The 25686-nt window shown below is 40.5% G+C and overlaps 2 protein-coding genes and 1 long non-coding RNA gene across 9 annotated transcripts in view; 2 read left to right on the top strand and 1 right to left on the bottom strand.

Moving 5' to 3' along the window:
* Nucleotides 1-8705, top strand: part of ndnf (neuron-derived neurotrophic factor) — a 34170-nt gene extending 25465 nt beyond the window's left edge. Inside the window, 1 exon segment of the mRNA NM_001423783.1 lies at nt 6457-8705. Coding sequence (NP_001410712.1) covers nt 6457-7868 — 1412 coding nt within the window. The 3' untranslated portion in view covers nt 7869-8705.
* Nucleotides 1937-24960, bottom strand: LOC141380613 (uncharacterized). Of its 2 annotated transcripts, none has more exons than XR_012398927.1 (3): nt 24261-24960; nt 22325-22458; nt 1937-2630 (listed from the first exon to the last, which is right to left on the bottom strand). It is a non-coding gene; the product is annotated as an uncharacterized lncRNA (long non-coding RNA). The 2 variants fall into 2 exon arrangements; XR_012398926.1 differs by lacking the exon at nt 1937-2630 and adding an exon at nt 20868-21669 and having other exon boundaries at nt 22240-22458.
* prdm5 (PR domain containing 5) overlaps nt 24534-25686 on the top strand; it is a 114199-nt gene continuing 113046 nt past the window's right edge. For 5 of the 6 annotated variants that reach the window (XM_073938256.1, XM_073938254.1, XM_073938255.1 and 2 more), the window contains exon 1: nt 24534-24791. In XM_073938256.1, coding sequence (XP_073794357.1) covers nt 24693-24791 — 99 coding nt within the window. In that variant the 5' untranslated portion in view covers nt 24534-24692. 6 annotated transcript variants of the gene reach the window in all.

Below are 25686 nucleotides of genomic sequence, written 5' to 3'. Positions count from 1 at the left end.
TTGCAAGTTCTCAATTTGATTTAGCCAATAACAAAAACAAAGTCCTACAAATGTCCTACAGAAGCTCCGTTTGGAAAGTTTGCAGAATAACCTCTTGATTCATTTGAAAAGCAGCACAGCTGCAGGTAAATATGTGTTTTCTGTGAAGTACTGTGGAGCGTGTCCAGTGTAGGTCAGTGTTTTCCAGTGTGGTCAATCATTGGCGCTGGTAGTGTGTGTGTATCTGCGTCAGTGTGTGTTTTTGAGCATGTGTGAGTATGGGTTCAATGTGACCACACCATAATGTGTTGATAGAGCAGACCAAATGTCTACAACATAAAATTGAGGAAAAATAAAATAGAAATTGTAAAATCTTATTTCAGGCTATAGGATCCTATCATGCACCCGGCGCAATCAGGCGTTTGCATTTTCAGAGCAGTGCAAGAACCTTAATTTTCTTGTTTTGCACCAGATTGTTTAAATAGCAAATCAGTTTTGAGCCTCTTTGTGGACTCATGGGTGTGCTGGTCTGGAAAGGAGGTGTGTTAAGGAGCATTGTTGGTGTGTTGCTATTTTAAGGCACTGAAACAAAGCACCATTGACCAACTAAAAGCTGGTCTAAACTCAAGCGCAGAGCGCGTTAGTTATGAGCCTATGCAGGTCTAAACACTTACACTGCTGAATACACACAGTATGTACCGCAACACACACATATTTTTTACAGACGAAAACAAATTAAGGATTAAAATGATACTAAAAGGATTATTTTCTACATAAATATAAAAACCACTCACTCTGTACCTTCATCAGCTTGGGGGGCTTTTTTCAGTTCATTCATGTCAATTAGCATTTGCATATTGTTATTATTATTATTAGCAGTATTATTTATTATATGCAAATGTATATTTGATTTAATTAAAACAAATGTAGATTTGGATGATAATATAGATTTTGACCACACTTTGTTATTATTGTTCATTTATTCGTTAGCTGGAAATTAAAACTGGATTTCAAAATAGTTTTAAAACAAATCTCTGCGCTTAACAAACGAAATTAAATGAAATATGTAGGCTGATGGATGTCTTTAGTGGAGTGAGTTTCCACCGTTTCCTTATCCAGGAAAGTAAAGAGAAAGTAAAGAGGCTGAATGGAGGAGGCTCGTTCTTTATGCTCACGCTGCAGATGGTTTAGTGCTCTATTCTTGTTAGTGAAGCATTCAGTTGTTCCACTTACAAAGTCCGCAATGTAAATAGCAAATGTGCCATGGTATGACGCAACTGACTCTTGAAGGGAATGTGAGATGAGAATCTGATTGGTTTAATGCACGTTATGCTCAAAACTCATTAAGAGAATAAGCACAACCCTGTTAGACCATGAGCCAGGGTGTAGAGCGTATTTTTTCTGTCCTTAAAATGCCAAAATTGGATTTGGACACGCTCTTAATGTTTTTGCACCATGCGCTTTAGACTTTGTGCTTAGATCATTAAAATAGAGCCCAGAATCTCACATATGCAGGAGACACCAAAATAAACATGTATGAATTATTACATAATGAGGCCTGTATTATTACTTCTAAATTTCACCATAAATCACCACGTTATTGCTGTTTTCTTGTTTCGAGTTCTAATATCTTAAATAAATATGTTATGTTTTCAGAAATAATAAGTTAAATAAAGTGTTTTTGTTTCTTAAAGCAATCAATAATCTGCCAATGGGCTAAGCAAAAGATTCTCGTTTTCAGTTTAATTATTCTTACCATCCCCACTGACATATTTCTGAAGACAAAACAAATCAAAATTTGTTATGTATCTAGAAAATGTTTTATCATTTAGGAATTTTTAGATAATTAAACCAGAAACAAAGCAAGTGAGAAAAGCATCTTTGTAGTGTAAGAAATCATGTGCTTAGTTGTCATAAAAATAATTACACATTCCTTAAGACTAGGCTTCATTTTCTTAATGCAAAATACAATTTCTCTTTTAATGATGTTGTGAAATGTCACCCAGACATGCTTTCAATCACGTAGACGTACGATTCCTCCCACTGTTACCATCAACTCTATGTATGTAAGCAAACGTCTGTGATCGTGGCATATCTTCAAAGCAGAATTCGTGCATGGTTCTCCCTGTCAGCTGTATTCCCTTCTTCTTTCCTCCCCCTCCCGGTACTTTCCTCCATTACCCTCTCTCTCTCTCTCTCTGCATCTCTCGTTTTCCATCTGGACAGTATCCTAAAAAAGAAATCAATAAAGTTCCACAAAACACCCCTGTGTTTCCCTCCAGACACATGGAGCAGTGGCTTTAGTTAAAGTGGGTCTGCCTGCATGTCTATGAAACCTAATGTAGAGCAAGAAGCGTGTGTATGTCCTTGTGTGAGTTCACATAAAAACACAAGTGTCTCCCTGCGAGACGACAAGCTTCTCAGATCATTTGACTTTTTGTACCGTAATGACTCCCAGGCCCTGGGTTTCCCTCTTCCTCTCTGTCTGTGGCCCAGTACAGTTGTCCTGGCTGATGAAGTGCAGAGACCCCCATCATTCACTGCTGAACTTCAGTCTTTCAGTCAAAGGATTAATTATTTTATTTCAAACACAACATGTAATGATCGTCTTGCTTGGACTGACAGCGTGACTTGGCTGCGATTGGGAGATCCTGAAAGACAAATCAGTCACAGCTGATGATGTCTCCATTAAGACTGATGTGCTTCCAGTCATTCACAGTTGCAATAAATCAAACACACATACACACACTCACTCTGGTGAACCATAGGAAAGATCATTTCAAATTAGATCTCTTCATCTCATTTGTTTCAAGGCCATAATGCATAAGGTCTCAAACTCGATTCCTGGAGGGCCGCAGCTCTGCATAGTTTTGCTCCAACCCTAATCAAACACAGCTGATACAACTAATCAAGGTGTTCAAGACTAGTAGGCTGCATCCGAAAATGCATACTTCCATACTATATAGTATGCTAAAATCAGTATCGAGCCATGTAATGTGTCTGAATTCATAGAATTCGAAAATCAGTACGCGAGAAGTACACGGATGACTTACTACTTCTGCACTGTAAAAAATAAATCCGTAAAACTTACGGTAAAAAAACGGCAGCTGTGGTTGCCAGTACTTTACCGTTAAAAACACGGTACAAACCGTAAAAGTAATTTTTCATTTTTACAGTAAATTACCGTATATTAATAATTTAATTATTAATACACACCTGGGTTAGCTAAATAATTTAAAGCGAAGCGATGCAACTGACACAAGTAGGTCACATGACCATGACAAAATGGCAAATTGAGTACGTCCGAATTCTATTCATAGTTTTCACATTCATACTCTATAGAACGCACTTTTCGAACGGCCGAGTAGTACGTTTAAATTCAAATGCAGTACCTAGTAGTAGGCGGCGGTTTCGGACGCAACCCTAAAGACTATAGGTTATATGCGGAAGTATGCTAAAGGACTTTTAATTTGACAGTAACCTGGGTTAAACATTTCTGGTAAACTGTATACTATTGCAAAATCGGCACGTTTAGGGTCTGTTTTCTTTAAAAATCAGCTATCTCCACTGGCTGAGTGAAATGCGATATAAAGTGGGTCTCAGATTGTACAAGAAGCACTGCATTACATTAAAATTTTCCCTGCCATGTCTTCAAAATTTAAACATTTATTTTACCCGCAGAGTATTCAATGGAGCTTCTTTGCTAGACTGACCGGCGCTTGCGAGTAAACGGCTTTTCACCTTGTTTTACGCTTGAGCAACTAAATGAATGTCAAAGTCTGTTTAACTGATTGTATTTTAATTACATTGCAACATTGATGCTGTACAAGCAACCGTATAAAATGGAAAAAAAAAGTCACATTAACCATTCACTAGCTTGGCATTTACCCTATTGAGCAGTTGTGAGTTGGAGGTGGTTGGAGCTAAACTATGCAGAGCTGCCGCCCTCCAGGAATTGAGTTTGAGACCATTGCCATAATGAGATCAAAGGACAAGAAAGCAGATACTATAAGGGATTGAATGAAATCAAAAGTTGGGATTTGTGGCTGTCAGTCAATGCCTTTTAGTTTGAGGTCATCTATATTTCATTATTTAAGGTCTTTAGAACTTGCATTAAAGAAATATGCATTTCAGATCTTGACCTTGCATATCCTGGGAATCGATCCCATGGTCTTGGTGTTGCTAGTGCCCTGTAACCACTTATTGAGCTGCACGAACAATATATATAGCAACAAGCGTCCTCATTTTATTTTCCCCAAAGGAATAAAAAAAGATTAATTCAGGATATTAAAACATAAATGAGAGCTCAGTCTTGTCTCCTGAGCAATGACAAATCAACTTTTGTATGATAAACGTTTTCTCTAGATCAGGGGTGTCTAAACTTTTTCCTATGAAGGGCCAAAAACCAAAGTTGATCCGGGGCTGTGGGCCAAAAATATACCAGGCCGTATATATTAAATTTGCCATTGATAGTTTCCTAATTTATTCAGTAATATTTAAAAAGAACTAGAAAATGTTGCTTTAAATCATATTAACTAAGGCAGTATGTTTTTTAACATGTTATAATGAGCTTGTTACAGTAAAAACATAAACAATCCCATTTATAATACAATGGGGTTCAATGTGGAATACAATAGTCAGGCTGCTCCTGCCTTTACCTTATTTGCTCGCAAAGATCTTGCACATTGTCCTCTATCTGCAGTGCTTAATTTGTGAATTTTAAGGTCATGGAACAGATCGAGGTAACGAATCCGGCATGTGCAGTGGATAGCGGAGCGGTGTCGCGGATGAGAGTGAGCAGGGCGGGGTTGTCGTGGATGAAATCGAAGAGGGTTGGGGAGTCACGGAAGAAAGTGAAAGTGAACAGCGGACGGGGGAGGAAGGTGGTTGAGGAGGGGGATCAGTAAAATGAGGTGCCGGATCAGATTTCAGAGGTGCTTTATTAGAGCCCTGTCTTTAAAAAGTTTAAAAAGTCAGTGATTCGGCGACGCAGTTGCGCAGTGGGTATCACATTAACCTCACAGCAAGAAGGTTGCTGGGTCACTCGGCTGATCCTCGGCTCAGTTGGCGTTTCTGTGTGAAGTTTGCATGTTCTCCCTGCGTTCGCGTGGGTTTCCTCTGGGTGCTCCGGTTTCCTCCACAGTCCAAAGACATGCGGTACAGGTGAATTGGGTAGGCTAAATTGTCCGTAGTGTATGAGTGTGTGTGTGTGTGTGTGTGTGTGTGTGTGTGTGTGTGTGTGGATGTTTCCCAGAGATGGGTTGCGGCTGGAAGGGCATCGGCTGCGTAAAAACTTGCTGGATAAATTGGCGGTTCATTCCGCTGTGGCAACCCCGGATTAATAAAGGGACTAAGCTGACAAGAAAATGAATGAACGAGAAGTCAGTGATTCATTTACAATATTTAATTGAATCATTTGAATTCAGTTTGCTTTTTTGAAGCTCAGCAATGAAACAAAAGGTTACGATAAATTCGAAAAGACAATCTCTGTCAAGGCAGCTGCAAAAATTTACTCCAACCACCTCCCCATCATTCTTCTTTTCTTTTCAGATGGGATAGTGAGCCAAATCAAAGGTTACTATGGGCCAACTTTGGCCCCTGGACCCTACTTTGGGCATTTCTGCTCTAGATGATTTCAGGGCTACCTTAGAAATGAAACGCAAACAGGGACATTTGTTTTCTCTCTTATTTTTTTTACAGTTTTACAGCAGTAACTGTAAATATATAAACTCGCACACAAGCCTTTTCCCATGTTTGTGGAATATATCCACTGGGAGCAGGTCTTTGAGTGCAACTCGTGTTCATTTAGCTCTCTGGTTGACAAACATAATATTATGTTTTCTCGCCCAGCTGAACGGGAGAGGGCTTGGAAAGGAACTCAAGCAAGAGTGAAGCCACAAGGCGTCTCTGTGTAGCTTAGAGGTCCCGAGGAAAGCAAAGTGAAAGTCGCCCTCTGATGTGCAGGGTTGTTTAGATACAAAACACAGCCGCCAGCAGACGACGGGCGAGCGGTCCACGAGGGCAGGTAGCTCTCAGTGACCTCACCAGGATTAACACATTAAACGATGCTCTCTTTCCGTTAAGAATGCTGCTTCTTTTTCCAGTGGTGCTAATTAGGGTGCGGGGAGGAAGTGGAAAGTAAACATCTAGATGAGAGGATTCGGAGTGTTGAGGGAAACGCGCCATTATGTGGCAGCTAACATGAAATGTCCCACTCATTGATGTTCAGAGAGAGCTTAAATGTGCACATCCATTTGTTCGACAGTTTATGTGGCTGGTGTTTGTGTGTGGTTTAAACAAGTCATCATTCAAAATGTGCATCCCCAAATAGCATCGTGCAGTTGTACCCCGCCAGAATGGGCCTTGTTTTTGATGTTTGTGGTGTGTTCTGTGGGGAAACCCATTTCCCTTTTTGTCTTTTGATCTTCTGTGCTTGTTTCCCAATGCCTAACTTTGTGAATGTTTCCTGTGTCTTAGGTGAGCCAGAACCACTGGAACAGCAGAAACAGCAGGTCACGGCAAACGAGGGTACCGAGCTCTTTACCTACAAAGGAAATGATGTCGAATCATTCATCTCCTCCAGCTCCCCGTCAGGCTTGTACCAGCTGGAAATCATCTCCACCGAAAAGGACAGCAACTTCAAGATTTATTCTACCACAACTCCCGAGTCCGATCAACCATACCCTGAGCTGCCATACGACCCCAGGGTGGATGTTACCGCATTGGGTCGTACTACTGTTACACTAGCTTGGAAGCCTACTCCTACGGGCTCCGTTATGGGCCAGCCGATCCAGTACTGTGTGGTTATTAACAAGGAGCACAACTTCAAGAGCTTATGCGCAGCGGAGGCCAAGATGAGCCTGGATGATGCCTTCATGATAGCTCCGAAACCCGGCCGGGACTTTAGCCCCTTTGACTTTGCACATTTTGGTTTTGTCCCATCTGAGAACGATTTCCATAAAGACCGTTTCCTCACCACCAACAGAGCTCTGAGCAACAAAATGAGTCGCGCATATATCCCCAAGCCCAAAGTGGCCGACATACAGAAGATCTGCATAGGCAACAAGAATATTTTTACCATAACGGACCTAAAGCCAGACACGCAATATTACTTCGATGTGTTCGCTGTCAACACAGGTAGCAACATGAGTACTGCGTATGTGGGCACTTTTGCTCGCACCAAGGAAGAGGCCAAGCAGAAAACCGTGGAGCTCAAGGACGGGAAAGTAACTGATGTCTTCGTTAAGAGAAAGGGGAGTAAGTTCCTCCGCTTTGCACCGGTCTCCTCTCACCAGCGGGTCACGCTGTTTGTGCATGCTTGCTTGGATGCAGTGCAGGTACAGGTGCGGCGAGATGGGAAACTTGTTCTCTCTCAGAATGTGGAGGGAGTCCGTCAGTTCCAGCTTCGCGGAAAGCCCAAAGCCAAGTACCTGATTCGTCTGCGTGGGTCCCGCAAAGGTGCCTCCACATTGAAAGTCCTAGCCAGTACTCGTGCCGGAGGAAAGCAACCGTTCCCTGCTCTGCCCGAGGATACCCGTATCAAAGCTTTCGATAAGTTGCGCACCTGTTCTTCAGTCACCGTGGCTTGGCTTGGCACACAGGAGCGCAACAAGTACTGTGTGTACAGACGGGAAGTTTCCGAAAGTTACGGCGAAGAGCATCGGCGCCGTGAGCAGAACCAATGCTCTGGACCAGAGAGTCGTCGCAAGTCTGAGAAAGTGCTTTGCAAGTACTTCTACAGCGCCAACCTTCAGAAAGCTGTCACAACGGAGACCATAACAGGCCTTGAGGCGGGAAAGAGCTACCTCCTGGATGTTTATGTGGTAGGACACAGCGGCCACTCAGTCAAGTACCAGAGCAAACTGGTGAAAACGAGGAAGTACTGTTAAAATAAACAGAGACTCCGCACAGACTCTGCACAGAAGTAAATATATTATATATATAATGAGAAAAAAAAGAAGTTTATTTAACTCGAAGTGATATTCTACTAAGGAGAGTTTTGCAGACTGACTACTCGCGCACAATGCCAATGCTAATGCTGCTTGTGTCGCAGTTACCGAACTGCCTGTAGAGTGAGATATCAACCTCTGTATTTATGTTTACATTACCGAGTCGAGTCTGGCGCTCTCAGGCGACCTTAGGCACCTGAAGGTTTGTTCTCAGGGGGTGCCATCGCTGTTGCTACGCAAAGAGTCCCTGTACTGCATCCTCACAGCCATGGAAATGGGAGTTTGGAGGAGTTGCAGTTCTCTGTTAGCCACTGCATGCACCATTTGTCTGCCTTATGTCTGTGTTCTGTTTGTTTTTGTTCGTTTTTACGCCAGCCATCGCAGGGGTAGCACCGCGACTTCTTCTCTCCGCTCTCCTGCCCTGTATTAAAAAAACACGGTTTAGAAGACTTTTTAAATTATTTCATACCTCTTAATGTTTTATTTTTTTAACTGTTGTTGCTTTTTTTTTGTTATTGACAACATTTATTAGTGATAAAAATGTGTTTTAAATCTATATGAAAGTTGTTGAAGCCTTTCCCCACTGTCAGTTTGTGTGTGTATAATCTCAGTTTGTGAATCTGGTGTGTGTAAATGTGTCTCATCTTTGTGTCACATGTACAGATTTTCTCTGCCAATATTCGTGTACATAAAACACTAAATATAGACATCTGTAATCCCAGCGGTTCTGTGTTTCTCTGCCAGGATAACATACTGTATATGCTGGGAAAAACCCACTTGTATGAATGAGTAAAGGTGTATATTCTGATCATCTATTGGCTTGCAAAGTAAGCTGATTAGTGGTTTTGCTCACAAACAACAAACAGTTTAATCTAACACAACTACTATTTATATAACAAAAATGTATGCACAATAAGAATAGATTCCTATTATCTGTATCATTCCTTATTTATTTTCCTTCGGTGTTGTCCCTTATGCCTAGTTCAGACTGCGTGACTTTAGCCCCGATTTTGGCTCGCTGACAGGTTTTAAGAAATCGCCGACAAATGCCTGAAATCACAGGCAAATCACTGCTCGTGCACGTGAGTGACAATCACACAGTATGAACTATCAAAGACGCGATCTGAGAGAATCGCCGATGAGTCGCCGATGCCTGCAAGATATTTGGCGTGCTGAATATCTGGAGCTGTCGGCGATTCAAATCATGCCGTGTGAATTGAGTTTTAACTGAAAATAACATCAGCGATCGCCTACAGCCAATGAGAGAGCAGCTTTCACTTGTGTGTGTGCGTGTGTGTATACCTGCTGCAGGCCAGCGGGAGGTTTTAGGAGAAGTTAAAAGCGCTCATTTTGGGTTTATTTGGACCCACGAAATGGAAGAAAAACTAGTGGAGGTTTGACAGGACTCAGGAGCAACCGTGTCTCTTTGACGTTTTATACAGCAAGAAATTAGTTTATTATTAACGTTGAGGAGAAATGGCTAATTCCCTTTAAACCCAGGTGAGCAAATATGTACATTTGCTACCCCATTAAAGGCTTCTTTCTCGTTATGTAGTTAATAACAAAAGATATCCTACGTGTTTTTGGCTGTGAGACGTAGTTTGGACGAAGTTGTCGGCGATTCTTCTTATAGTAAAGTCATGTAATGTGAAAGTCCCTGTTGCCGATCCATCTTACAGTGTAAACAAAGCAGCGACGAAACGCTAGCTCAGATAGTCATGCAGTGTGAAAACATCTGTGACACAACTACTCTGAAAATCATGCAGTCTGAACTCGGCATTATTTATTAGGGGTCGCCAGATCCGAATCAAACATTCCAGCATGTTTTACGCAGTGGATGCCTATCCAGCCACAACCCAGTACTGGGAAATGATCTGTATCACCTCTATTTAACAGCCACTTGTACACTTGTGTATTGCGAAAATCTTGTGAGCAATGCTCAAACCAAATTGTACTTCTTCCTGTCTGTCCAGTGTTCTGCAGCATGTCAATCACTACAGACGTAGCACAACCTCACCTGTCTTAAATTAGCCCCACTGCTACCCTGGAATAATGATGGAGTGTACTGGGAATGGTGTGGGGATGAATTGGGAATGCTTGAGGCAACGGTTTGGGAATGCCATGGATGGCCCTATACATAGGGGCTAATGAGAACAGTCACCAGGGACTGTGTGTGTGTGCAAAGCACACAGAATAAGGTTCAGTTGAAGAGTGAATGTGTTTTTAATAAAAACCAAAAATCCCTGGATCCCAAGACAATCAAAAGAAGAAGTGGCCAACGCATTCAGATTTTCTGTTCTTTCCTAGTCCAACCCAGTAATGAGTGTTCTTGGCCGTACTCTCTAACGTCTATAGTCATTTGCTCACCAGAGAGAATTCAAAGCTGAAACCTTATAATTGTGTATATGACTCTTCATTTATACCAAATAGCATTCATTTAAAGCAATTAGCATTTTGCTAAAACACACCAGAAACAAAGGCTAAACTTAGTACAGCAGAGTATTCTTTCTATTTCTTATATAAGCCTCCCATTAATGCCCCCAAGGTATGTAAAACCACATATGTATGTTTAGCCATAAAGTGTACAATCTAGCCCAAAGCCAAGTACCTGATTCGTATGTGGGGGTCCCACAAAGGTGCCTCCACATTGAAAGTTCTGGCCAGTACACATGCTGCAGGTAAGCAACCGTTCCCTGCTCTGCCAGAGGATACCCGTATCAAAACTGGTTTTTACAATCCTTCTCCTGGAGCAACATTTGTTCTACAAAGTTTGCATCTGAACAGCTCCAACACACTTTCCTAGACGTTTGTAGCAATTCTGAAGTTCTTGATTATCTGGTTCAAGTGGGTTTAATTAGGGTTGGAGCTAAACGATGCAGGATGGTGGCTCTCCAGGAGCAGATTGAGACCCTCCTTTTCATTCATTAGTCCCTTTATTAATCTGGGGTCACCACAGTAGAATGAACCTCCAACTTATCCAGCATATGTTTTACACAGCGAATGCCCTTCCTGCTGCAACCCATCACTGTGTAACACCCATACACTCTCATTCACACACATACACTAAAGACAATTTAGCCTATCCAATTCACCAATAGTGCATGTTTTTGGACTTGTGGGGGAAACCGGAGCACCCAATAAAAACCCAGACAAGCACGGGGAGCACATGCACACTCCACACAGAAATGCCAAATAACCCAGCTGAGGTTCGAACCAGTGACCTTCTTGCTGAGAGCAGACAGCGCTTGAGACACTTCTGCTTTAGTCAACTTATTGTACATACCATAGAAACCTGACCCTAGATGCTGATAATTTATGCTAATGCAACTTGTGCTTGCATTATGAATTGCAATGCAACATTTCAAACCGCATTAATGTCTAGGATCAGTGCATTCATAACATTGTTACTTTTTCCCTTCTTTATTGAATAAAATATGTGAATGCATGTTACAGATGTTCAAGTCCTCCATCGAAGTCTGGTCTCCATTAGGGCCCAAACTGATCCTTTTGGATCAAAAACGTTTAAAAGGTACTGTTTAATGCATGAATACAGTTCTTGCTAAATCATATTCTATACTATTTGAACCACATACTGATGTAAGGTCTGTTTTAGTTAGCTAGCATATGTGTACATAAGTACATATATCCAATTAGCACGATAGCTGCAACAGCCTTAATCTATTATAGTTTGTGTCTGTTATGTTATAGCAGTATAGGCAACTATATACATATTTTAAAGGAAGGTCATTTGTTTAAAGTTTGTATAGCAGAAGACTGACTTGGTTATGTAACATGTGTTCCCTGTAGGAGAAGAAGAATGTCAGAATTGGCTAGGTAATCTCATTTTCCAAACTCAGAGAGGCTAACTTAATGAAACAAATTTTGAAGGTCTTACCCGATTTCTCACAACTCCAGCATTCTTGTTTACCATTTACCATACAGAAAGTTGGTTCAAAGTCGGTCCTGGAGGGCTGATGTCCTGCTGATCTTAACTCTAACCTGCTTTAACACACCTGCCTGGAAGTTTCTAGTACAGGGGTCCCCAAACTTGTTCCTGGAGGGCCGGTGTCCAGCAGATTTTAGCTCCAACCCTAATCAAACACACCTGAACCAGCTAATCAAGGTCTTGCTTGGTAATACTTGAAACATCCAGGCAGGTGTGTTGAGGCAAGTTGGAGCTAAACCCTGCAGGGACACTGGCCCTATAGGACCGAGACTGGTGATCTCTGTTCTAGTATATCTAGTAAGAGCTTGATTAGCTTGTTCAGGTGTGTTTGATTAGGGTTGGAGCTAAACTCTCCAGGACACCGGCCCTCCAAGACCGAGTGTCGACACCCCTGCCTTACATATTGGCATTGTGCAAACACAAGTTGAGATTATTATACTGAGGAACTCAGTCACATCACATGATGTTTTTAAACAAATTTCGAGTGGAGCATGAGTAGATGTTTCAGCAATTCTAATACATCATTGGCATTCTAGTATACAATCAAAATTATACCAAACCCCTATAAATAGGAAAAGCTGTCCTACCTGTATTATCTCATGACTTTAGCACCCCTCCACTACCCCGACACCTCACCTCTTAAACATTGTCTACCCGGGGGAGCGTTCTAGAGCCAGGCTAGACACTTCACTCGAACCCCAACGTCTCTTTCTTTCCCGATAAAGGGAATAACATGAGTTGGGGTGTCTTCCTTGAGCTTAGAGCCCTCTCCCTGGACATCACGCCAAATACGCCTTATTCTTAAAACATCTGTAAGTGTGAACTTAAATATACAGTCTTTACACCAGGGTCTTTACAACCCTGTTCCTGGAGATCTAGGCTGCCTCCGAAACCGCCTACTACTCAGTAGGTACTGCATTTGAATTTAAACGTACTACTTGGCCGTTAGAAAAGTGCATTCTATACAGTATGAATGTGAAAAGTAAGAATGAAATTCGGACATACTACATCCACCATTTTGACATAGTCACATGACGTACCTGCGTAATTAGCGTCGCCTTACTCCCACACTGTAAAAAATGGCCATGATTTCAACAGTAAAAAACTGTAAAAATGCTACAGTACAAATCCGTAACCTGGTTAACGGTATGTTTCCTTAATATATACGGCGAATAACCATAAATTGACTTTCCCAGAATTCCCTGCATGGCACATCACTGTTTATGCATTTGGTTGACATTAATGTGGATCTTTTTAGTTCTTTCCCCATCAGTTATGTACATTAGAGATTTATGTAACATCTAATGTTGATAAACAATTTTTATTTCATGACTTTAATTTAATGCGTGTTACCAAACTGGTGTTTAGTAGCTGTGTGAATGACGCTGAGCACCTATATTCTGATACACTTTTCTGCTTGTGGGAAAAGGTGATTGTGATGAGCTTTGGCTCATTATGTAACTCTCATCACCACCTGCATGTGGGTGTGCTAACGTGTCTAACTGTGTAACAAAAGATGTGTAGATGTTGATCATTCAAAATACAGACATTTTACCTCTATAAATAAATAAAAAACGGTAATTTACCGTAAAAATGAACAATTACTTTTACGGTTCGTACCGTGTTTTTAACGGTAAAGTACTGGCAACCACAGCTGCCGTTTTTTTACCGTAAGTTTTACGGATTTATTTTTTACAGTGCATTCATGAATTTGCTCGCAGGGCATCATGGGATAGCGCAGCATGCATGGGATGCGCACTCCAGAATCGGAAGTAGTAAGTCATCCGGGTACTTCTCGCATACTGTTTTTCGAATTCTATAAATTCAGACATACTACTCGGCTCACATACTGATTTTAGCGTACTATATATGCAATTTCAGTTGCAGCCTATAACACACCTGCCTGTAATTATCAAGTGCTGTTCAGGTCCTAATTAATTGGTTCAGGTGAGTTTGATCAGGGTTGGAGCTGAACTTTGCAGGAAGGTAGATCTCCAGGAACAGGGTTGAGCACCCCTGCTTTACGTAAACACTCACTCCGTTTACCACAGGGGTGTCAAAACTCAATCCTGGGGGGCCGGTGTCCTGCATATTTTAGTTCCAACCCCAATTAAACACATCACCTGAACCAGCTAATCAAGCTCTTATTAGATATACTAGAAACTTCCAGGCAGGCGTGTTAAAGGAAGTTGGAGCTAAACTGTGCGGGACACTGGCCCTCCAGGACCGAGTTTGGACACCCCTGATTTACCAGGTTGTGTCCTCTATTCTGGAAATCTTAAGAACCATCGTTGCTAAAGTTGACAACACTGACTCACTCAGATAGATGACAACAGCACTATCAAAACAGGTCTTTTCTCTGTAAAAGCAGTTCACATTGGTGTCATAAAAGAGGAAAATACACAAATACATAGGATAATAGTCTTGTGCTGGTTGACTACTCTCCAGGGGCTTTAAAAGTAGAAAGAGGTGATTGTTAGAGTGAAGAGTATTCAGCCAGAGAAAACAGCAAATGAAATAAATATAGAGGAATGGAAGCCACATCTCAGGGTGATGGGTTTCAGCTTTTAGTGCTGAACTTTGTTCAGCTCTTATCAGATTTTTGGCATGCATGTGTCTGCGCGCATGCATGTATAAGCCTCCCAGTTCCTTAGAAGTCACTGACACTTTTGAAGACTGTTTGTGAAGAAGGACTCTGAAGTAACTCTTTCACGCACACATATCCACTCAGCATCCGCATCCGAACTCCGTTTATGACACTTGTGTGTGAAGGTGTTTGTAGGACAGAAATGCTGGTACTATCAAAAGATCTCACAAACCACAGTCCTGGCAGTTACTCTGAAGTAGAATCAACTGCACCTACTCATACGGATAAAAATCTGCATCAAAAACCTATGGCAAGTGTGGTTTAAACTGGTTTATGATTATGAGTAGGCCCACACGGATTCTGAGCGCAGATTTTCCACAGAATTCCGCAGATTTTTGCAGTTTTTAGCCCATTTTAAATTCTGTTTATTTACTTGAGTAAATGTGTAAATCGGAATTTATTCAGTTTTTATTCAGTGATTTATTACTTTTTATTTAATATATTAAAGTGTAAGTTATGATACTCCGCTGGATACTCCCAAAATAATTCCGCAGAAATCCGCAGATTTTTACCAAAAAACGTCCGCAGATTCCGTCTGGCCCTAGTTATGAGGAAATAATGGGAATGATAAATAAAACTGGTGTGGAAGATACTTTACAAAATGCTTCCCAAGTTCTCTTTTTATAAGTACAGTTAGGGGGGTTCCAAATGACTTAATGACCACACTCTCAGTAATTGGGTACTATAAATATTATTTTAAGGTAAGTTTTTGACTGGTAAACTATGACTCATGCCGATCAACCGACGCTGAAGTATAAATCAGTCTTGACAAGACACCAAAGTTAGCTGACTATAGGGGAGGCAGGCTAGGGGAGTAAGGTTTACATCCACAGCTCTCACTAGGTGGTGACCTCAAACTCATCCCCTTCACTACCATCCTGGTTACTTTACCAATGTATTCACCCTAGTTTCATTCATCCTGCTCAGAGTGGGATTTGAACTTATGTTTCTGGTATGGGAAGCTGGCACACTCACAAGGGCGTGGGAGTTCACTCCCTCTAGGATAAATCACTAGTGTGCTTATGGAGACTGGGGAATTTTAGGCCCCGTTTACGCTAGTGCGTTTTAGTTTTAAAACGGCGTTTTAGATCAAAAACGATCTGCGTCCACACTAGCGTTTCACCCAGCATTTCTGAACACATCTCCGTCTACACTACGCCACCAAAAATGTGTATCACGTGACCATTCACGCACTCTGGGCATGCGCGTTCTAGTATAAACAGGAAGCATGCGTCTCGCTCGGAATTTGGTTATTGTTAGTCAACAAACGCCGGTTGAACAATGAACGCGATGGCAAAGAAAGCAAGAGAGGTATTTTTGTGGACAGACGACGAGGTCGAGTTGTTACTAAACGTAACAAATGAATAACTGCACAATGGCGCCTAAAACAGACAATAGTGCAAACAACGCTCCCATTTCTGTGCCCATGTTGTTGTTTACAGTGAAGGCTGGTCTGCTGTCTTCCGGTAGCGTTAAAGCCATGTGTTATAGTCATGTGATAGGGGCTTGACAAATAAGGGAAGGATACGCAATGACACAAAAGCCCCAATCAGGTAGCGAATCTCAGCAGCCCCGCCTCCATTTTCAGATGTCTCCGTTTTCCCTCATCCACACTGAGACGGAGCAGCAGCGTTTCAGAATGAAAAAAGCCTCTCCAGCGTTTTCAAAACGCTCCGTTTTCGGCGCTCGAGAACTCCGGCGTAGTGTGGACGGATGCCGTAACCGTAGCAAAACTTATACATTTTAAAACGAAAACGCATTAGTGTAAACGGGGCCTTACTTGCACTGCTTTCACTAGCTGGCCTCCATTACACCCGCCCCATAAACTTAACTCCCCCCTGCTGAAAAATCCAGCTTAAACCAGCCTAGGCTGGTTGGCTGGTTTTAGCTGGTTGACCAGGCTGGTTTTAGAGGGGGTTTGGCCATTTCCAGGCTGGTTTCCAGCCATTTCCAGCCTGGTCTTAGCTGGTCAGGCTGGAAAATGACCAGCCAAATCCAGCTAAAACCAGCTTGACCAGCCTGGTTTAAGCTGGATATAGCTGGTTTTGGCTGGACTTCCAGCTTGGCTAGGCTGGTCAAGCTGGTTTTAGCTGGTCATCTCCCAGTCTGACCAGCTAAGACCAGGCTGGAAATGGCTGGAAACCAGCCTGGAAGTGGCCAAAACCCCTTTAAAACCAGTTTGGTCGACCAGCTAAAACCAGCCTAGGCTGGTTTAAGCTGGATTTTTCAGCAGGGCCATCTGGGTCATGGCACCAGTGTAGCAACTCACTCCACTCAGAGTAGGATTTGAATCCATGTGTACAGTAGGCCTGGCAAGTAAGGTTTAACTTTAACTTTAAGCCCATTTTAGAAACAAGTATGGCGACCTGATGAACCTAAAATGAGACATCAAGAACTTTAGACATCGCTACAATATGTAGGTAACCTTATGTAGTAACTCATGAATAGCCTAAATAGTTCTGGATAAGGACAACGTTCTTTGCTGAACCCAAGATCCTTAAAAGGATCTTTATTTGCAAGAGTTTACACAAGGTATAATTATCTCTGTCTGGATAAAGTGAGCAAAAATGAATAAAATGGAAATGGTTTTGTTACGCCCTCATAAAGGGTGGTCTGGTGCCTGTGTTGTCCTTCATCAGATGTCTGTTGTTAGTGGCAGTCATTTTCTCACGCTTTATCTTCACTATAATCTTTCTGTCTCTTAGGACTATTTCTATACCCACCCTCTCATAGTCTCCCTCTATCAACGCTTTCTATCCTGGTGGCCCTCAACAAGCAGCGGGGGCTTGACAAAGTAAAACACAGTGTATAGAGTAACGTCAGCAGTGCAGGACAGGCCAGAAACAGCAATCACTGGGATGTTGGAGAGACCGAGGGTTGGTTTGGAGAGAGGTTTGGATGATGGCGACACCTCAAGTTTGAAGAGATCTCTCAGTATCAAGTTTTCAGAAGTGTTTCTGACATATGGTAAAACGCTGGGGAAAATCCTCCATGAAGGTGGCTGTGTGGACTGCCAAAATGAGGTTTGTCTGCAGAGAAAATATTTGCACAAAGAAATAGAGACCCCGAGGAGTGAGAGGGGAAGAGAGAACTCTTCTTGGTGGTACTGAAAGATCTGTACTTCTCTTCGAATCCGGTACTAGCTTTAGTCTGGCTGAAAGAGATTCAAAAAGAGATGGGGAATCACTTCAGTCAGTGTCATTTAGTCGCGGGTGCAATGAATTGACGTGGGTCCAGTACTGGGTCACCAAATAGTTCATATCAAACGGCGTTTGATTTAGTTCTTTAGTTCAGATGTGTGTGTTTGGGTTGTGTGTGGTCAGCATTTGTCTGTGATCAGTGACTCTTGGTGAGAGAGTAAAAGTTGATGCTTAAGTCTGTGTGTGTGTGTGTGTGTGTGTGTGTGTGTGTGTAGGGTCAGGCCAAGGGTCACTGAGTCCTAATTGACACAACTCTCCATCCTCACAGTCCTCACTGCAGGCACACAGACAGCAGGGGTCGGTGGGGTCCTAGGGGTCAGTGGGGGTCAGGGAAATGAAGAAGACGGGCCACACAGAGATCATTCTCACAGCTTCTGTCACTCTAAATACTCTTCAAAATTCAGTAGCCTCTCAAAGATCTTGTGAAATGTTCTGAAAAGCTCACGTCTCTTCCCTTTGTTGATGCATTTCCTATTGAAATTCCTATTCCCAATTGGAATTCTGGGGTGGGACACATTGATGAGCTTTAAATATCTTTATATTAGACATATTCACCTCCATTGAAATGAAAATACTTTTAAATTGTGTTGCTCTGATTTAAACATAACAAAGGAGAGGAACATGACAAGAGAGGGTCTTGCAATTTAATAGGAACTGACTGACCTGCTGAAAAAAAAACCAGCTTAAACCAGCCTAAGCTGGTTGGCTGGTTTTAGCTGGTTGACCAGCCTGGTTTTAGAGGGGTTTTGGCCACTTGCAAGCTGGTTTCCAGCCATTTCCAACCTGGTCTTAGCTGGTCAGGCTGGAAAATGACCAGCTAAAACCAGCTTGACCAGCCTGGTTTAAGCTGGACATAGCTGGTTTTGGTTGGGCTCCCAGCCTGGAAGTGGCCAAAACCAATTTTTATTTTTAAAGCGTTTTCCTGCCTAAATAAAGCAAAAGCAGAGCACAGATTCACATTTAAGAGCAAGGGGCGGCCCCTGGTGGTTCCGCAGTATAAGTTGTGTATAGGGAAGATCGGCTCTTTAATGTTCATTGCCACCCTTCATAGAGAGACTGAAAATATGGGAGAACTATGAGAAAATATATGGCCAGATGTATTCAACTGGAATTTTTTACAGAAAGAGGGCACAAACAGATTCACACAATTGTTATAGTGAAGATGACAACATGTAGTCACTGTAGTAGCAGTAGCAGCAGGTATTAGCGGCTATTCACTGTAGTAATACCAAGGAAAATCTGCATGTACACCATTAGCCCCTTTCACACAGTGATACCGGTAAATATCCGGAAAATTTAGGGAACGACTTTACCGGTATATACAAAAAAGCGCTGTTCACGCAGGCGAGGACGTTACGGAAATTTTCCGGAAAAGAGCATTCACACATCCATTCCAAAATACCGGTAAATTCTGACATCATTCACCACAAATGAGCTTTAAACGACTGCGCTTGTATTTGTAAACATTTGACTAAATTACAAACTCTGTGGATGATCAATTTTGTAAACAACTTTCACAGGATCATATTCGCATGTAGAGATGTACATGATATGTGTGTGTGCTGGCGCTCACAGGCTGTTTCATGGGCACACGCAAAGCTTGAAGGTAAACAAACAACGGCTTATCATAAGCATCTTATCGATGATTAATTGCACAGTTGGCATTAAGAAGAACATATAAACGTGATCTGACTAACTTCTAGCAGCTAAATGTGTCTGGAAAAATATTCAAAGGCTTTTATTCTCACAAACCGCGCGGACGTAAATGCGTCTGACTGTTGTGATTGGCTAAAGCAGAAGTCTCACGTCAGCACGTTCTAGATGTGCACGCGCTTATTCCGGAAATCTTCCTTCTGCATTCACACAGCGCAGCATTCCGGCAAATTAACGGTAATGTTACAACTTCTCTTTCCGGAAAATAGCCAGAACGAATTTACCGGTATTTTCAAAAAGGACCTGTTCACACATACAACCTTTCCGGAAAATTGTCTGTATGTGTGAAAGGGGCTTTTGAGAACAGGACAAAAAAGGTATGTGCACGCCTGCCCGTATGTTTTTGGTCAGCCACAAGGCAGATTTGTTTTCATGACTTTCTAATTTTCATAACTAATCTGTTTTAAATGTTCAGCATATGCCAGCTTTACTTAAATGTCTCATGTAGCTTTGCTTTTAATGACACCAAACACCATTGGCTCACATAACCGATCATGTAGAAGGTTGGAATACCTTTAAAGGGGACCTACTATGCAAAAATCACTTGTCTAAGGGGTTTAAACACTGTTGTTTGAAAGCAGTCTGTGAATATAATCAGCTTCTAATGGCAAAAAATGTATTAATTACATTTTTTATTGTCACACTTGATTAAATCAGTCTGCAGAAACACTTTGATTGACATTCTCCCTTTGTACGTGTCATCAGAGGGGGAAAGCCCCGCCCACTAGTGACCAACTCTCCCTCATTAGCAATGGACGTTAGTCTTGTTTATGAATCTGCCACTATGCTGACACACAGGCATCAGGCTCCGCCTTCTTTTAAAAAGAGCATATCTCATTTGAATTTAAAGCGAGATTAGGATCAGAACCTAAAAGAGACAGTTTCAAAGAGTTATAAGACACTATTTGTGTGGTATTTTGAGCTGAAACTTCACATACATATTTTAGGAACATTAGAGACTAAATTTCTGATATGAACGCCTTGTAAACACACAATTTACAATCATACAAACTGTATAAAATGCACTTAGTGATTGCACAAATGACCTACAAACATGTGGGTTTCAGTCTAATGGACCTGGGCATTGAAAGACCGGTGTGTCTGTGATTGCATGAGTGTACTCTCTGATCTACAGCTAAGCGCACCCATTTTTGCCAGTCGCTCTTTCCAGAAAGCTGTCTTTAATAGATCGGGGTATAGAAGGCATCTAAACATAAGACACACAAACACAGAGACATCCATCCTCCATTTACTGCAGCTGATTGTACGAGCAGGTTGTTTATAGAGCATTAAATCAAACCGCTTTGACGATCAATTAACGAAAACACAATGTGTACGCGAAACGGAGACCACACAGAAAGACCAGAGCTCAATGTTCACTCTGAGGTGCATTAGCTCTGTTTGGAAGTCAGATGTATATATAACATGTCAGTGAAATGGTAATGTTAATTTAATTTAATGCTGTTTATTGTTTAATTCTGGGGTATTTCTTTAAAAAGATGTTGCCCTGTGTAACTAGGAACTATAACAGAGGCAGTTAAGGGCTTTTCTTATCATAGCCTGGTTGTTTCTTCCTAAACTAATCAACAAAATGACCTCATAAATATTCACACTGCACTTAAAGGGTTAGTTCACCCAAAAGTGAACATTCTGTCATTAATTACATCCTAAGCTCTTTGTTCATCTTCAGAACACAAATTAAGATATTTTAGATGAAATCTTGCAGTCCAGGAAAATAGAAAAAAACATCCTTAAAACGGACTGCATGCCTCAGTGGATTAATGTATGTAATGCCAGAATTTTCATATTTAAGTAACCCTTAAGTTGCAATGAAACCGAAATGTTCTCTTCTTATTTTTATATGTGTATAGTAGTACTTCTTATAAACAATGTATTTGAGTATTTCATTATATTGTAAAAATATATTTGCCCAGATAAACTTTAATCAGAATCTATAAACAACGGGAATGAAAATGACCACATGGATTTCCTTTGGGGTGGGGCTATCAGTCTGCTTTCAACCCTTTGGCCGCTGACCGGTATCGGCCAGTGGATCAATTGGTACTGAGTCGCACAAGAAGTTTTTAATTATTTATGTTTTATTTATTACTGTGTCTGAATCCTTTATTTTGAAAAGTGACCGTATTCTCCCGGTTCCATCTTGGTCACTTGAGTGCCAAAATTTAGCCCCAAAGCTAGCAAAACGATTAAGAAACAGACGTCTTTGGAAAGTTTCTTTGCGAAGGGGAAAAGTCCCAGTGTTGGACCCACAAACTGCCATGGAATAGATCCACAACCAGGGGCATAGAAGACATTTTTAAAGTGTGTGTGTGTGTGTGTGTGTGTGTGGTGGGGGGGGCTTGCACATTTCGGTAGACTAATTATCTCAGACGAAGACAGAACACCCAAACACTCCAGCGCTTTTAAATTTTCTTCATAAATAAAACTTGTATCAGAGTTGCAGCAATATTTTGTTAGCTTGTCATCCTCTGAGAAAACAGTTGATGGTCGCTTAGCAATCTACATACACCCATCCTCCAAGCTGCAGCAAATCAATCGTTGACGGGTCCACGGTGATTACTACTGCTTTAGAGCAGGGCTATATGTCATTTAGGATGGGGCTATCAGTCAATTAAGGCGAGGCTATGAGTGAGTGTCTCGTTTTTACCCTAAATTCTTCTACTCATCAATCTTCCTTCACTTCGTTAGCAACGCTTTCTTTAAACAATTTAATTAGTACCCAAAGAACAGAAAAATGCACTGCCCTACATTTTTTAACATTTCAGCACTGTTTCAAGTGGATACCTGTCGCCAGAGGGACATACGACTGCATTTCATCTTTAAAACGAACGCTACAGGGCGGTGTGCAGCAGTTCCTTTTCGCACTTACCTTTGTATTGACGGCTTTCCCACTGTTACCAGTTTGTCCAGTGGCTCGCTGCGCACGACGGCGGACTTGTGACATGGAGCAGATTTGACCGGAGTTGACCGTGTTTAAACGCACCAAAATATATGAGCTATTCCCTGAGAAATGAAGAAAAAGTTTCATTTTCAAACTGGGGTGTACTCATTTATGTTGTAATTGACACAAACACATGCAAAATATAAAAGACGTTATGAAAATACACATTATGAAGTTACAAGTCAGATTTTTGAGAAACAGTAAGAGGTCAAATGAAATCAAACATATATTATGTCAAAGATGCCAAAAGGGTTATCTGACAAAATAACTTACGATAATGGTCCAAAAAGTAGTACACCCAAATGTATATATTGTGAAACATATTAAATACAAATTTAAAAGAAGAAAAATCAAGAGAAACAAAATAAATAAATAAATAAAAATAAAAAATGAAAAACTTACTTGAAATTTTGTAGGTTGTAATTTATTTTTGCAATATTTTGCTTGAATATAATTGTATTATCTTTCAATTTCTAAAGATGTTTGGTGACTAAAATGTTATTTTAATAAATATATTTGTTTAATAAATCTGTTTTGTTCAAATGCACCAAAATACACTGCCTGTATTCACTGAGAAGTGGAGAAAAATATTCATTTTCAAAATGGGGTGTACTCAATAATGCTGAACTTTGTATGTCTTTATTGTCATGTGTGTAGTAAAAATGCAATGTCATTTCAACAACCTGTATAATTTACTAGAACCTCTATAATACATCTATAATAAGCTGCTTTGACACAATCTACATTATAACAAGCGCAATAAATGAATTTAATGATTTGTTTGATGATGATTTATTATGATTTTGTTATTTGTTTTATTTTGGCTTGAATAAAAGCAGTTTTAAAAAATTAATAGCCCCCATAAGCTATATATATATATATATATATATATATATATATATATATATATATATATATATATATATATATATATATATATATATATATATATAAAATTCTGGGGTATTTCTTTAAAAAGATGTTACCCTGTGTAACTAGGAACTATAACAGAGGCAGTTAAGGGCTTTTCTTATCATAGCCTGGTTGTTTCTTCCTAAACTAATCAACAAAATGACCTCATAAATATTCACACTGCACTTAAAGGGTTAGTTCACCCAAAAGTGAACATTCTGTCATTAATTACATCCTAAGCTCTTTGTTCATCTTCAGAACACAAATTAAGATATTTTAGATGAAATCTTGCAGGGGGGGGCTTGCACATTATATATATATATATATATATATATATATATATATATATATATATATATATATATATATATATATATATATATATATATATGATAATCTAAATAAACCACTGTTATACAATGACTTGCCTAATTACCCTAACCTGCCTAGTTAAACTAATTAACCTAGTTAAGCCTTTAAATGTCACTTTAAGTGTCTTGAAGAATAATATCTCAGTATTATTTACTGTCATCACAGCAAAGATAAAATAATTTAAAATAATAAGTTATTAGAAATTAGTTATTAAAACTATTATGATTAGAAATGTGTTGAAAAAATCCCGCTGTTAAACAGAAATTGGGGAAAAAACAAACAGGGGGGCTGATAATTTTGACCTCAACTGTATGTATGTATTTATGATGATGGATGGATGGATGGATGGATGGATGGATGGATGGGTGGGTGGGTGGATGGATGGATGGATGGATGGATGGATGGATGGATGGATAGATAGATAGATAGATAGATAGATAGATAGATAGATAGATAGATAGATAGATAGATAGATAGATAGATAGATAGATAGATAGATAGATAGATAGATAGATAGATAGATAGATAGATAGATAGATAGATAGAAAGTAATGAATTTCAATGTAAAGGTAGAAGTTACCTCAGACAGAGTGTAATTCCGGATACACCGCGTCTTGTTTAGTAACACCGTCGTTCATATTTGTATTATTCTTGGTGTAAGTTGGATTTAGTTTTTCTAATATGTTATGATCTAGTAGTGAACTTCTCCGGGAAAGCAAAACATGTAGCTCGAGGTATCAAACTTTTCCCCCAATCAGCTTGCAGAAACTCTCTCCTCTACTGGAGGTTCAGAAACTTTTCACCAATCAGAGCGCAGAACCGCATTCCTTCCAGGCCAAGCGGCCAATCACAGGGCAGAGTCGCTCTCATGTACAGACAGTGACATGGATGATCAGCCTGGACTGAGATTTACAAACACCGCGAGCTGAAAGTTTCACAGCGGCTCATAACTGTCTGTATCAGCGCATTTAATCTGTTTTATATTGGGGAACGCTGTTCTTTTTCTGAAGTGATGAGGATGTTGGGTATGTACGTGCCGGACAGATTCGTGCTGAAGTCATCTCAAGTCCAGGACGGGATGGGACTGTACACTACCAGAACAGTCAAGAAGGTTCGTGCCTATAAAACACTCTCTCCGCATTAAACGTTGACTCTGCACTAACTGCAGGAGAAATGCTTGTTTTGACATTGTTTCCACTTTGCTCAAACTGTATGGAGTTTATAGGTCTGGTTGTAGCTGCATTCCTCCGTGTGCTTACGTGTGCTGCCACGTCCCTTACAAACAATCTCCATGGTAACCGTCGTTTCCGCTAGAAATTCACCCATGCCCGCCCCCCTTCCGCCGTGGAGCTACTATAGTTTTTGTTTTTATTACAGTACAGTAGTGATTATTTCATGATAGCTAGCTAAAATGAAGTGAAACACAGTTAAGAAAGGTTTACACTGTTTTAAAGTCATTGAGTATTAGCTCATTGTCTCAAGCACTGGCCCTACCTAAGAAACAGAATTGACTGTTTTGCAACTTTTTAGCCAAAAAGTCCACTTGCTAGCTTAAATGCTAACAACACAGGGCACTAATTGAATCAGGATTCAGGTTTTTAAAAATTGACTAATGTTTAATCAATGAGATATTCTGTTTTCCTTTTTGAAATTGTGGTAACAGTATTGACAGTTTTGATAATAATAGGGTATATGCTGAGCTAGTGTTTCTTCCAATAATGATACACTTCCGGTGAACAGTTAATGTGATTTTATTTTCAATTTTCATAATGTTTCTTTTACAGCATCGATGTTGTAATGTAATTAAAGTATAATCAGCTAAATAGACTTCAGCATTTATTTAGCTGTTTGAGCGTAAAACAAGATGAAAAGGCATTTACACGTATGCGCCATCAGAATCTGCAGGTGAGGACAGAAACTCTATTCAAAATACAGTACTGGGGTAAAGTATATTTTCATTATTTAAAGACATTGTGCAGAAAATTGGAATTTAATGCAGTTCTTCT

The sequence above is a fragment of the Danio rerio genome, chromosome 23 (assembly GCF_049306965.1).
Source record: "Danio rerio strain Tuebingen ecotype United States chromosome 23, GRCz12tu, whole genome shotgun sequence".
Taxonomy (NCBI): domain Eukaryota; kingdom Metazoa; phylum Chordata; class Actinopteri; order Cypriniformes; family Danionidae; genus Danio; species Danio rerio.
The sequence above is the reverse complement of the archived record's forward strand: the minus strand, read 5'-3'. Positions and strand labels throughout refer to the sequence as shown.